At 39.3% G+C, this 14289-nt stretch overlaps 3 protein-coding genes across 3 annotated transcripts; all 3 read left to right on the forward strand.

The window, feature by feature from the left end:
* The first annotated feature begins 410 nt into the window (after window positions 1-410).
* Window positions 411-2202, forward strand: LOC131334650 (uncharacterized acetyltransferase At3g50280-like). Its single transcript, XM_058369782.1, has one exon. The coding sequence runs from the start codon at window positions 647-649 to the stop codon at window positions 2009-2011; it is 1365 nt and encodes a 454-aa protein (XP_058225765.1). The 5' UTR covers window positions 411-646; the 3' UTR covers window positions 2012-2202.
* A 1067-nt stretch (window positions 2203-3269) lies between these two features.
* On the forward strand, window positions 3270-4994 carry LOC131334652 (uncharacterized acetyltransferase At3g50280-like). Its single transcript, XM_058369784.1, has one exon. It carries the CDS (start codon window positions 3547-3549, stop codon window positions 4912-4914), a length of 1368 nt encoding a protein of 455 aa, XP_058225767.1. The 5' UTR covers window positions 3270-3546; the 3' UTR covers window positions 4915-4994.
* A 2321-nt stretch (window positions 4995-7315) lies between these two features.
* LOC131334654 (uncharacterized acetyltransferase At3g50280-like) lies at window positions 7316-9030 on the forward strand. Its single transcript, XM_058369785.1, has one exon. It carries the CDS (start codon window positions 7499-7501, stop codon window positions 8861-8863), a length of 1365 nt encoding a protein of 454 aa, XP_058225768.1. The 5' UTR covers window positions 7316-7498; the 3' UTR covers window positions 8864-9030.
* The last annotated feature ends 5259 nt before the right edge of the window (window positions 9031-14289 follow it).

The following is a 14289-nucleotide window of genomic DNA, read 5'->3' on the forward strand; positions in this document are numbered from 1 at the left end:
GGAGCAGTATTTTGTTCTTTACCTATTCCGAATCCTAAATAAAGTAGATAATGTTTTCTTGTTCATCCTATTATTGAGTTATTAAACAGAATATCATTTATGTGTGCACATTTGGATGAGTTGATTGAACTATATACAAAGCAATAGCTAATTCGATTCAAGTAAAAACAAAATGCAGTGGGGGCCATGTCTAGCTCCGGTGGGCCGACAATGGCTTCGCCACTGTTAGGACGCAACCACCAACCACAACTCTCTCACCACCCTATTAAAGGCCACGCATTTACATGTGATGACATGCCCAATTAAATACTTTTCGATTGACAGACAAGGGAAGAAGAAAGAGAAGGAGAAGTTCCTTTTGTCTTCTCAGTTGGGCTGAATGGTCGCATATTCAAAGGGGATATACTTGGATTCCATGTATGAAATTAATGGCTCTTGAACTTTGTCTACTCACCTTCCCACTCATCCTCCCTTCCCCGAAATTGCTTGGGAAAAAAAAAAATCAAATTGGCAGATTTTTGGATCAAGTGATCTCTTTTCTTGGTCCCTTCCAAATTTTAACTACGCAAGCTTGGAATAAATCTCAATACAATACAGCTAAGTTTCAATTAACATTCAATTAAGCAAGAAACCAATATTCTCCACAATGAACACTCCAACTGTTCAAACCATCTCAGAGTGCTTTATCAAACCACCATATTCAGTGGAAGAGGTAAAGCCTCCAATCCACTTGGCCGCATGGGACTTAGCCATGCTCTCAGTGCATTACATCCAAAAGGGTCTTCTGTTCATTAAGCCCCAAACAACAACAAATGACCAAGAAAACCCAGTCGAATCCCTCCTAAATAGGCTCAAGGATTCCCTCTCTCTCACCCTTGTTCACTTCTACCCGCTAGCCGGTCAACTCGCAACCCTAAAACAAGAAAACCCTCCTTCTTACTCTGTGTACATCGATTGCAACAATAGTCCCGGAGCAAAATTTATCTATGCAAGTGCGGATTTAACCATCGCCGACATTCTTTCGCCTGTTGATGTTCCTGTAGTTGTCCAATCCTTCTTTGATCACGACAGGGCGATTAATCACGATGGGCATTCGATGTCGTTGCTGTCAATTCAAGTCACGGAGTTAAAGGATGGGATATTCATCGGTTGTTCAGCCAACCACGCGGTTATTGATGGAACATCTTATTGGCATTTCCTGGAAATTTTGTCGCACACCTTCTGTGCAGAGGAAAAGAATCCTGGAATTCCTCGACCTCCAATTCTTAAACGTTGGTTTCCTAACGGGCACGGTCCTATGCACAGCCTCCCTTTCTCTCACCACGATCAGTTTCTTAGTAGATTTGAAGCGCCCCCGCTTAGAGAGAGAATATTTCACTTCTCGTCGGAATCCATAGCCAAACTGAAAGGAAAGGCCAATTCTGAAAGCAAATCAAGCAAGATCTCCTCGTTCCAATCGGTATCCGCGCTGGTCTGGAGGTGCGTGATCCGGGCCCGTTGTCTTCCGCGTGACCCGGAAACAACTTGCATCATCACTGCAAATAACCGAAGCCGAATGGACCCGCCATTGCCGAACGAGTATTTTGGGAATTCGGTGCTCAGATTGATGGGAAAAGCCTCCGTCGGAGACCTGCTCGATCACGGGTTAGGGTGGGCGGCGTCGCAGTTGCACGAGGCCGTGGAGGGCCACTCCGATGCAGCGGTGCGGGAGTGGGTGGAGAAGTGGATGGAGGATCCAGTCATCTACACACGTGAGCCAGGACTATATAACCCGTATGGTTTATTGATGGGGAGCTTGCTGCGGTTTGGGATATATGCGAATGAATTTGGGATGGGAAAAGCGGTGGCGATTCGGAGTGGGTATGCGAATAAGTTCGACGGGAAAGTGATGCTGTACCCGGGGTATGAAGGCGGCGGAAGCATGGATTTGGAGGTTAACCTCCCGCCGGAAACAATGGCGGCGCTTGAATCTGACGAGGAGTTCATGGATTGCCTTAACTCTAAGTGCTGAAGGACACATTATGAAGAGGATAGCTACCAACACAACTTTAAAACCGTGCATGAAATTATTCAATGCACATAAATTCACATGCATCGAATAGTTCGGACATGAAGTTGTGCTTGTAAACTTTTTATTATCAACGTTTGTTCATCTTTATGGTATAGGAGGACAAATTTACCCCCAATGGTCCTATTATGCTCCTCTCTTTTTTGTTGTTCCATGAGGTACTTGGGTTATTTAGCCACATCTCAACAATATTCTTTTCCGGTAAAGTTTAAAGCAAGCCATTAACGTTAGAACAAGGTTATTCACACGATCTATTGTGCTCTGATTATTTGTGTGGGACTCTAAAATGAGTCCACCACAATTCAATGAAAGCATTTTTGTTTGACAAAAAAAAAAAAAATGTAAGCATTTCAAACGAATAAGTGTAAGTGAAATGCATCACTAAATCTGAAGGGTTAAAAGTCATTTTCCAAACCTAGAGGGAGAATCTATACTTAAGGGAAACTTTGGGGGGTCTCAGTTATATTTACCCTGTCAAGTACATTTTCAATGCATTAGGATAGTCTATGAGATAGACTATACGACATTAGATGGATCATGACGTTGAACAATGCACTTGAAGAGGGGCCATACCAATGAGACGATCAGCTATGTTGAGATAGTACTCTTTATGAAGTATGAGTCTTATGAATCTTTTTGGCAACTTTTGGTGGGGATCGCAACCTTATGGTGATCTTTCTTTATGTTGAATATTAACCCTAGGTTGAACCACAATCATACTATTGGGGGAGGTTGAATCGAAACTCCAGTCCCTTCTCTCTTTCAAAACCCTTACAGCCTTCTAGTAAATCTTAGCTTAATCAATTAAAATCCAAACTTTCATTCATTTTCCGTATTAAATTAGAGCTTGATTAAGGATACATTGACTTAGTTTTTTACTCCCCTAGAATTAAATTAGAACTTGATTGGATGCAAGGGTATTAAAGCTAGCTCAATGAATGAATCCCAAAGTACAGTTCCCATGTGAGAGGAGATTTGTTAGGACATATGTGAGTGTTAGATTTCACGAAGGATAACATAATAAAAAGTTGGGGCTTCTTATAAAAAATTGGATAGTTCATCGTTTTTACAACTTTAAGTTTTTAAATTGTTCTGAGTTTATGTACTTTGTATTGGACTCAATTAGTGTAGATTCCGTAGAACTACTAGTGAAGTGACAAATCAACGTACATTACAAGCACCTTAACAGATAAAAAAAATATTTGGGTAGTTGAATAAAACTCTAGATGATAATACGATTTAAAAAATCAATAAATAGACCCCTCACCTTACCCAATCCAAACAGAAAAATGATTATCAATTGATTTGCCAAATTATGAGAGAAATGTGCTGATGTTGTTTTCTTTGTTTTTTCCGTTTGGCTTTTGGCTTCTTCTGTACCTACAACTAAATACAAAACAGCTAAATTTCAGTTTAACCAACTAAAGTGAAGTGTTAGCTTCATCAAGCACTGAAAACAGTAGTCTCCATTTGCTACAATGAACCCTCCAATTGTTCAAACCATCTCAGAGTGCTTCATAAAACCACATTATCCAGTAGAAGAGATTAAGCCTCCAATCTTCTTGGCCGCATGGGACATAACCATGCTCTCACTCAATTACATCCAAAAGGGTCTACTGTTCATTAAGCCCCAATCAACAACAAATGACCAAGAAAACCCAGTCAAATCCCTCCTACATATCCTCAACGATTCCCTCTCTGTCACCCTTGTACAGTTCTATCCCCTCGCCGGTCGTCTTGCGACCCTGAAACAAGAAAACCCGCCTTCTTACTCAGTGTACATTGATTGCAACAATAGTCCCGGAGCAAAATTTATCCATGCAACTGCGGATTTAACTATCGCGGACATTCTTTTGCCAGTTGATGTTCCTGTAGTTGTTCAATCCTTTTTTGATCACGACAGGGCGATTAATCACGACGGGCATTCGATGTCGCTGCTGTCGATTCAAGTCACGGAGTTAATCGATGGGATATTCATCGGTTGTTCAGTCAACCACGCGGTTGTTGACGGAACATCTTATTGGCACTTCTTCAACAGTTTATCACAAACCTTCCGTGGACAAGAAAAGAATCCTGGAATTTCTCAAGCCCCAATTCTTAAACGTTGGTTCCCTAAGGGGCACGGTCCTATGCACAACCTCCCTTTCTCTCACCATGATCAGTTTATTAGGAGATTTGAACCACCCCCGCTAAGAGAGAGAATCTTCCACTTCTCGTCGGAATCCATAGCCAAACTCAAAGGAAAGGCTAATTCTGAGAGCAAATCAACCAAGATTTCCTCTTTCCAATCTGTATCCGCGCTTGTCTGGAGGAGTGTGATCCGGGCCCGTCGTCTTCCACACGACCCAGAAACCACTTTGAGCATGATTGTAAATAACCGAAGCCGAATAAACCCGCCGTTGCCGAATGAGTATTTCGGGAATTCGGTGAGTGTATTGACGGGAAAAGCCACTGTTGGCGAATTGCTTGATCACAGTTTTTGGTGGGCGGCATGGCGGTTGCACGAGGCGGTGGAGGCCCACACCGATGCAGCGGTGCAACAGTGGGTGGAGAAGTGGATAGAGAATCCACTTATAAACACACGTCATGAGCCTGCACTGTATAACCCGTATGGTGTATTGGTAGCGAGCTCGCCTCGGTTTAGGATTTACGAGAATGAGTTTGGGATGGGGAAAGCGGTGGCGATTCGGAGTGGTTATGCAAATAAGAGGGACGGTAAAGTGATGTTTTACCCTGGGTATGAAGGCGGTGGGAGCATGGATTTGGAGGTGAACCTCCCGCCGGAAACAATGGCGGCGCTTGAATCGGACGAGGAGTTTATGGATGGCCTCAATGGTAAGTGCTGACGGACACAGTATCAACATTTAGAAAAGTGGAATTAATGTCGCCGATTGCAATTAATTGAGACTCGATTTGGTTTGGTTCATCTTTTTGTGTCACTTGAATTTTGGTTTGTAATCTCTTAAAAAAGTCAGAGCCACTCACTCTCTCGTTCTCTTTCTCAATGCTCTGCTATTGTGGTGTGGGTTTGTGAATAGCCTTAGCTCGGAGAAAATCACTACGTTTCGTTTGTAATTTTGAGATAATTTTTTTTTTTATAGATTTGCGTATTTTTTCGGTTTTAGTAAATTTTTTTAACATTTTAACAAATTCTTTTACTTTTTGAATAAAAGTACGCTATGTATATCCAAAAAGTATAAAATAAGTAAATTTTTTTACAAAAAATCATTAAAGACGAAAAAACACGGATGATGAAACAGTCAAAAGTTTTGAAGAGAATATTTCTAAAAGGAGAACCAAACGAAGTGAATAATACTAGACAATTATAGATCAATATCAAGAGGGAGTTTGGATTCAATGAAACCAAAATTCAATGTCAATGTGAATGTGAATGGTGCCCAAAAGTATGGTTCACATTTGAGTGGAGATTTGTTTGGACATGGATGAAGGTTATAATTTTGGGTTTTATCTTGGATATTTCAAAAAACATTTTGCAAGAGAAGGAAGATAGAGGTGAAGGAGTGCCTTTCATTTTGGCGCCAAACCATGTCACAGAAAGCGTGGGAGAGAGAAATTGATTAAAAAATTACAGAATAAGGAGAAGTGAGTGAACCGTTGATCGTCTCCTTTGACGAGTTAGTGTAGATTATGTACAACTTTGGGTCAAGTCTAGTGCAAAGCAGTTTATGGGACTTTTGTCAGTATTTAAGTAGCTTGATTAGGATGCTCCAGGGCTAGTAAAAGTACTGAGAAATTTATGGGACTTTGTTGCGATTTGGTATCGCGACCGGAAGCGATCGACCCCATATTTACTAACAGTAACTGCAGCAAAAACGAATCCGGTAAGCAATTTAGGTAGGAGCACTAGTTGGTGATTTGAAAAAAAGAAGCTAGGAGCCCGGCCAGGACTACTCCAAGGAGGATATCATAAAAAGTACTGGAGATATATATACTCAATGTTTTGAAAGTCTTAATAATTTGTTTGAAATCAATTGCTTGAGCAAACCAAGTGTAAACAGATTTGTTGAACTCGATAAGTTTTTAAATCAAGTACTGTCACAAGCTACACAGGCTTAAAGACAAGCAAAACGGGTGAGTTTTGCGCATCTTGTCCGGATTGGAGTGATGTCCGTCCAGATCGATCACTGCCACCAGCTAGCCAGACTCCTGGACATATGCTGATGGTGGTCATGGCCGGTCCTGAAGGTCGGGTGACTCGGGCCCATTCTCTTATATTTTATTACTAAGCTATAGTCGTAAACTATACAAATAAAACCTTAGCTCTTTGTTTATGGTTCTGAAATATTTTTTGAGATACAGAGAGGCTAGAGAAGAAAGAAAAACAAAGAAGACGGAGAGAATGGATCAAAGAACAATGGTTTCCACCATCTACTCCGCGATGATCAACTCCATCATGAGCGGCTAAACTCTCCGGCTAGGGTAACGAGGATGCTTCTCTGAATAGTATTATTGTATTGATTTTTAGTGTAACGATTCATGGAGTAGTGGTTATTAAGTATTCATTCTTTCGATCTATCTTTCGTGTTCGTATTCATGATATCCAGTACTCTGATACGATAGTTTTCAATGCTTTCGGATAGTCTGTGAGATGGACTATACAACATTAGACGGATCGTGCCGTTAAACAATACACTTTGAGAGGGGTTGTTCTGCTATGTTGAGATAGTCTTCACGATATATGAGTCTCGTGAATCGGAAACTATTGGTAGGGATAGCAACCCTTATGATGCTAATTTTTTTTATGTTGAATTTTAACCCTAGATTTAATGTTAACCATACTATGAGGGGAGGTTGAATCGAAACTCTCTACTAACTACTCCACTTGGTGAAGGGACAAATCAATGTATTAACATATAAAAACACTTGCGTAGTTGAATAAAACTCTAGATGATAAAGACGGTTTAAAATATCAATAGATAGACCCCTCACCTGTCCACTCTAAATAAAATATATAAATATATATACTATCTTCATTCCAAAATGTTTATCCAGTTTGGAGAATAAAAACTCAAAAATAATGCATTTTTTTTAAGAAAAAATTTAAACTTTTCATAATTTAAAGAACTCATCGATATCTGATAAATTGTTGAAAAAAATTTAAAATTTTCTTGAAAAAATTGTATTATTTTTACATCTTTATTTTGCGAATGGGACAAACATTATGAAACGGTGGGAGTATATAGCAACTGATTTGTCAAATTGGTCCTCAATTGCACGCTCATCCTCCCTTCTCCGAAATTTCTCGAGAAATGTGCTGATGTAGGTTTTTTTTTTGGTTTTTTCCGTTGGCTTTTGGCCGCTTCTGTGCATAAAACTCAATGCAAAACAGCTAAATTTCAGTTGAACCAAAGTGAAGGGTTAGCTTCAGCAAGCACAGAAAAACAATAGTCTCCACAATCCCATTTTACAATGAATCCTCCAATTGTTCAAACCATCTCAGAGTGTTTCATAAAGCCACAATATCCAGTAGAAGAGGCAAAGCCTCCGATCTTTTTGGCCGCATGGGACATAACCATGCTCTCACTCAATTACATCCAAAAGGGTCTTCTGTTCATTAAGCCCCAAACAACAACAAATGATCAAGAAAACCTAGTCAAATCCCTCCTAGATAGGCTCAAGGATTCCCTCTCTCTCACCCTTGTTCATTTCTATCCCCTCGCTGGTCGACTCGCGACCCTGAAACAAGAAAACCCGCCTTCGTACTCCGTATACATCGATTTCAACAACAGTCCTGGAGCAAAATTTATCTATGCAACTGCAGATTTAACTATTGCGGACATTCTTTCGCCTGTTGATGTTCCTGTGGTTGTTCAATCCTTCTTTGATCACGACAGGGCGATCAATCATGATGGGCACTCGATGTCGTTGCTGTCGATTCAAGTCACGGAGTTAATCGATGGGATATTCATCGGTTGTTCAGCCAACCACGCGGTTGTTGATGGGACATCTTATTGGCAGTTCTTCAACAGTTTATCTCAAACCTTCAGTGCACAAGAAAAGAATCCTGGAATTTCTCGACCTCCAATTCTTGAACGCTGGTTCCCTAACGGGCACAGTCCTATGCACAACCTCCCTTTCTCTCACCATGATCAGTTTATTAGGAGATTTGAACCACCCCCGCTAAGAGAGAGATTCTTCCACTTCTCGTCGGAATCCGTAGCCAAACTCAAAGCAAAGGCTAATTCTGAAAGCAAATCAACCAAGATTTCCTCGTTCCAATCTGTATCCGCGCTTGTCTGGAGGTGTGTGATCCGGGCCCGTCGTCTTCCACGCGACCCGGAAACCACTTTCAGGTGCACTGTAAATAACCGGAGCCGAATAAACCCACCGTTGCCGAACGAGTATTTCGGGAACTCGGTGAACGTGTTGACGGCACAAGCCACCGTTGGCGAATTGCTTGATCACGGATTGGGGTGGGCGGCGTGGGGGTTGCACGAGGCGGTGGAGGCCCACACCGATGCGGCGGTGCAACAGTGGGTGGAGAAGTGGATAGAGGATCCAGTTATAAGCACACGTGGGCCTGCTCTGTATAACCCGTACGGTGTATTGGAATCGAGCTCGCCGCGGTTTAGGATGTACGAGAATGAGTTTGGGATGGGGAAAGCGGTGGCGATTCGGAGCGGTTATGCCAATAAAATGGACGGGAAAGTGATGTTTTACCCTGGGTACGAAGGCGGCGGGAGCATGGATTTGGAGGTTAACCTCCCGCCGGAAACAATGGCGGCGCTTGAATCTGATGAGGAGTTTATGGATGGCCTCAATGGTATGTGCTGAAAGCACATTATCAACACTTAGAAAAATAAAATTTATGTAGCCGAACGCTATTAATTGTGACACAAGGCAGGATTTGGATTGGTTTGGTTTGGTTCATATTTTTGTATCACTTGAATTTTGATTTGAAATCTCTTAAAAAAGTCATTGCCACTCGTTCTCTCTCTCAATGCTATCCAATTGTGGTGTGTGTTCGTGAATAAGCCTAGCTCGAAGACAATAAAATATCAAGAGAGTTTGGATTCAATGGAACCAAAATGCAACGTGAATGACTTATTAAAAAAATAAATAGTAGTGCTATAGGGACCAACGGTCTTCATACCGAAACTGTACCGATGGTCGCCCCGAGCCAGCTCCGGCCACCGGACGGCCGATCCGAGCCGTCCAAAAATTCTTAAAAAAAAAAGCAAGAGGAATTGCATAGGAATTAATGGCATCTGATGTGTGTAGGGTGTTTGATCCAAACACCATATTTTCCGTGTATGTATATACAAAAAATATGGTGTTTGGATCAAACACTCTACACACATCAGATGCCGTTCATTCCCACGAGGGCCTACTCGGTTTTTTTTAAAGAATTTTTGGACGGCTCGGATTAACCGTCTGATGACCGGAGACTGCCCAGCACGGCCGTCGGTATGATATTAGTCGGAATCAATATCATTACTGAAAAATAAAAAAAAATCAATGTGAATTGGAGCCCAAAAGTACGGTTCACATCTGAATGGATATTTGTTAGGACATGTGTGAATGTTAAGTCTCATATCGGATAAATATGTAAAAGTTAATTCTTAACTTAATACTACTATAATTTCCAAGCGGTTGGCCCTGATCTGAACCACAGTGCTCCAAAAATTATTCAAATAAGAAACCCCAAAATTATGGAAGAGAGTCCATCAACTCCAATGATATACAAACGGGGAATGCTAGGTACAAAGAAAACTTACTCCGAAAGTATACGAACCCATGCTTTTGAGGAAGACATTTGATGATCCTTTTCTCTGTGTCTCTGCTAGGAACCATGCATAACAACCCATGTTTTTCTTTGATCAGAAAAGGCAATTTGTAAAATGGAGGGAAAAAAGTTTTGTATTTGAGGCCATCCACAATGATATAATCAAAAGTCAATTGTATTAAAGTTAATAAATTATTGCTACAAAAGATTGCTCACAATGGTATAATCAAACTTAGCAACACCCTTAGAAATAATCAAATTTTGAGCTTGAATAACCAAAACTAGCAATCTTTTTTAATAATCAAAATTTGTGAACTCCACACCTTATAAGTTAATTGGTTCCAAAATTTGTGTACATGCATGTTTCAACTAGTATTTTCTTCTTCACCTTCTCTATATTCTTCACTTTATTCACAAATTATTTCTCTTTCTTTTTCTCCAAAAGTGAAACTCATATCTCTCGATCATCTACAATTTAACTCATCATTGCCGGATTGCGATATTTCACTATTCTTTCTTATTTCTATTTTATTCATTTTCCGTTCTTCCCCCTGGGGTTGAGTACATGAAGAATCTTGCATTCTTTTCCAAATTTAAGAACACATATGATTGTTTTTGGTAGATTAAAAGAGTGATGAATTTGTGATATTAGTTTGGTTAGATAGGCTTCAGGAATAGGGGAAAAAAAGTTTCGGTGTTATTTTGATAGAGAACACTAGGAAGAACACCATATGTTTGATATATTTATAATAGAGGGACGTGAATGACGGAAAATAGAGGGGGAGAGAGAGAGAGAGAGAGAGAGAGAGAGAGAGAGAGAGAGAGTGTGTGTGAAATTGTAATGGACACCTTATTTTGGTTATGGATTAGAAGTGATTATTGTGGACCTCAGGTCCTCAATAGTGTTAAACTTAAAAATCTCTTAAATGAATAATCAAAAACTGATGTGTCTACTTTTGATTATCTGTTTTTGATTGTACACTGTGAGCCATCTTTTCCAAATGACCGAAGGAGAGTAAATTGGGGAGAGAGAAACGTGGGGGGGGGGGGGGGGGGAGATAGAGAGAGAGAGAGAGAGAGAGAGAGAGAAACATGGGGAGGAAAGACTGAACGAGAGTAAATTGGGGAGTGAGAAACGTGGAGACGTGGGGAGGAGGTGTGAATATGGACTATAAATCATCCTAGCAAGTAATGGTCTTTTCACCGGTTCCCCGTGTGGAGCTTCTTTTTGGAGGGTTGGCAAGCTGTAGTTTCCACCTCATATCATTTTACCGATCAAAAAAACAAAAAACAAAAAATTCAGTCTCTTGTGCACCATTCTTCAGCCCTCTTCTTAAGGTACATACAGGCGTTCCGGCCAATTCTTTTGTTTCGTGCTCCTAAATCATTGCATATATTTTTGTTCATGTATATCCTATAAATTTATTTCTCATTAATATATAACAGCTGTGGTATAATACATACACACATATTGTGTATTGGACTTCTTTTATTTGATTCCAATTTATTTCGCATGTATGTGATTCAGCCTTTTAGTCTTTATAAGGTTGAATAATGATCGAGCAATAAAAATGCATGATTTTCATGCAAAATGTCTTCATGATCGAATATTGATTGATGTCGCCTCGCATATTTTATGAAGTTATGAGGTGCAATATAGCATTTATTAACATGTTTAGATGTTTCATTCAAACTGAGAGAAGCATAAAACATACACAAAACTTGATCCTTAGATCCAACCAAATAGAGTCCGTCGAAACCTATATCTGTTTTTAATCTACAAAATAAAAAAACCAATAAAGTGTCAGGAATAATAAGCCGAATTCCCACAAGTATAAACCACGAAGGCATGAAAAAACTTCATCGAAATGCACAAAACCGGCCACAAGAGAGTGAGACACAAGCAATTTTACGTGATTCTCCCAAATTTGAGGTACATCTACGGGATCGGAGTCTAATTCCACTATCAACAAAAATTTTTACAAATGGGTTTATAAGAAATTCAAGGATCTCACAAACACGGTTGGAGCCTGCGGTTTTCATTGACAGAAGCAACAGCTGATGCGTCGGCTTTGGCAGTTGTTTGAGGTGAAAGCAGAAAATATATAGGGTCCTGTAAATAAATGAGTTTTTTATTTATTTTTTATTTTTTATAGGCAACAAAATTTATTAGAGTGTTGATAGTCTTACCTAATGAGTCGTAATCAAAACTCCGTCAATTTCATCATTTTTGTTTTTGGCCGTTGTTTTCTATTTTACACGAACGGAGTTTTTTTTCACCCTAATTGTTCTTTTGCCTTCTCTTTGCTTGGGAATGACAACGACGACGACGAGGATGCAAACTGCTAATAGCTGCTCTTTCGTTATCTGTAACTTCCGATCTTTTATTTTTTTAGCCAAACTTCAAAATCTAAACTACTGGGAAGCTTGTTCGATTTCTTGACCCCTGGTTTATACACTTATTGGGTTAGGAAAACTTTAATACTCCATCTGAAAGCTCAATAAAATTCAAGCAACTGCTTGGCTCGAATCAGTTCGTGTATCTGTATTTGTTGGTTCCGGTTTTATTTTGCAAATTAAAATGGAGATAGGTTTCCACGGCTCTATTTGGTTGGATCTAAGGATCAAGTTTTGTGTATGTTTTATGCTTCTTTCAATTTGAATGAAACATCCAATCATGTTCATAAATGCTATATTGCGCCTCATAGTTTCATAAAATATGCGAGCGAAAATCAATCAATATTCGTTCACGAAGACATTTTCAAGAAAATCATGCATTTTTATTGCTCGATCATTATTCAATCTTAGAAAGACTAGAAGGCTGAATCACATACATGCGAAATAAATTGGAATCAAATAATAGAAGACCAACACACAATACGTGCGTATATATTATACCACACCTGTTTTATATTAATGAGAAATAAATTTACAGGATATATGGAATGATTTAGGAGCATGAAACAAAGGAATTGGCCAGAACGTCTGTACGTACCTTAAGAAGAGGACTGGAGAATGGCGCACAAGAGACTTGATTTTTTGTATTTTGTTTTTTTATTTTTTTTATCGGTAGAATGATAGGAGGAGGAAACTATAGCGTGCTCCCTCCAAAAAGAAGTCCTACACGGGGAACTGGTGAAAAGGCCGTTACCAGCAAGGATAATTTATACTCCATATTCACATCTCCTCCCCACATCTCCACATATCTCTCTCCCCAATTTACTCGCGTTCAGTCTTTCCTCCCTATGTTTCTCTCCTCACGTCTCCATGTTTCTCTCTCCTCAATTTACTCTTGCTCACAACGGTTCAACGGATTTTTGAAGCAGCCCTACGGATAAATATGGATTGTCGGTTGATCCGGACAAAACTTTTTCTCAAATACTATTCGATGTTAATGCAGTTGGAGAAAATATATGCGATAGGCCTCCTATTGCACAAGGTTGAATGGTACTCCTTCCTCAAGATATATTGACCTTCAAGTTCTCTTCTGTGCAGTGAATTGAACTCACGAACCATATAGTTTCCCGACACTCGAAATCCAAATAAAATGTTGTAGCAAATATAATCTATATCGATCGGAAAATGATGGCTGAATGTATTTAATCAGAACAAAAGCAGTACGTAGGAAATATGTGATAATCATTCTGTATGTTTTTAAAGCAGGATAGAGACAGAGATATTGATAAGAGTTTTTCACCAGTGTGTTTCAGCCGAAAAGAGGGATTAGATTTATATACAGTTTAAGCAATCAACTTTTCTGATATGTAGGAGAAGAAATAGGAGATAATCAAGCTAAATTGGGTTTACTCAACAATATGCTACTAATAATTAGGAGAAAAACAAGGAGACCAATTCAAAAGTATTCCCACTCCTTTATCTCTAACTGTATATATTACTACCTCCTTTACAAAACCCACGTGATTAAAATTAAATTAAAGTAAAATATTAAATTAAACCAACAAATGCTACAGATGCGTACGGCCCAATCAAAGTGAAGTTGCAAGTGTAGGTAGGCAGGAGTTTCCTATATAGCAGAAAGATGAGTTACTGCATACTGGGAAACCAATCCATTAACTTCTTGTATAGTATAGAATTTGCAAGAAAGATGGCTCACAAGGAGTAAAGAGACAAAAGGGGGTAAATTTATTACAGTAAGCTAATATTTTGTGTATCTCATTTTTCAAATGATCTGCCGGCTACAATCTTTAAAAAAAAAAAAAGAGAGTAAAATAATTGGATAGTAGAGATGCTTTCGTATATATGATTTGACATTTTGCAAAAAATTGCTTTATTAGTTGAGTTCTCCTAAACTTAAAAAAAAAAAAAAAAAAAGTTATTTTGTCCTTATTTGAATTTTTTTTGTAATTGTTAGTTTTGCCCCTAACTTTTGTGTATTATGAATTCGTCTCGACGAGGGGAATAGGAAAAGTGAAATTTTTTTTAATTTTATCCAAGTATTTTGAGAAATAACCAT

This window comes from Rhododendron vialii, chromosome 7a (genome assembly GCF_030253575.1).
Source record: "Rhododendron vialii isolate Sample 1 chromosome 7a, ASM3025357v1".
In the NCBI taxonomy this organism is placed as follows: domain Eukaryota; kingdom Viridiplantae; phylum Streptophyta; class Magnoliopsida; order Ericales; family Ericaceae; genus Rhododendron; species Rhododendron vialii.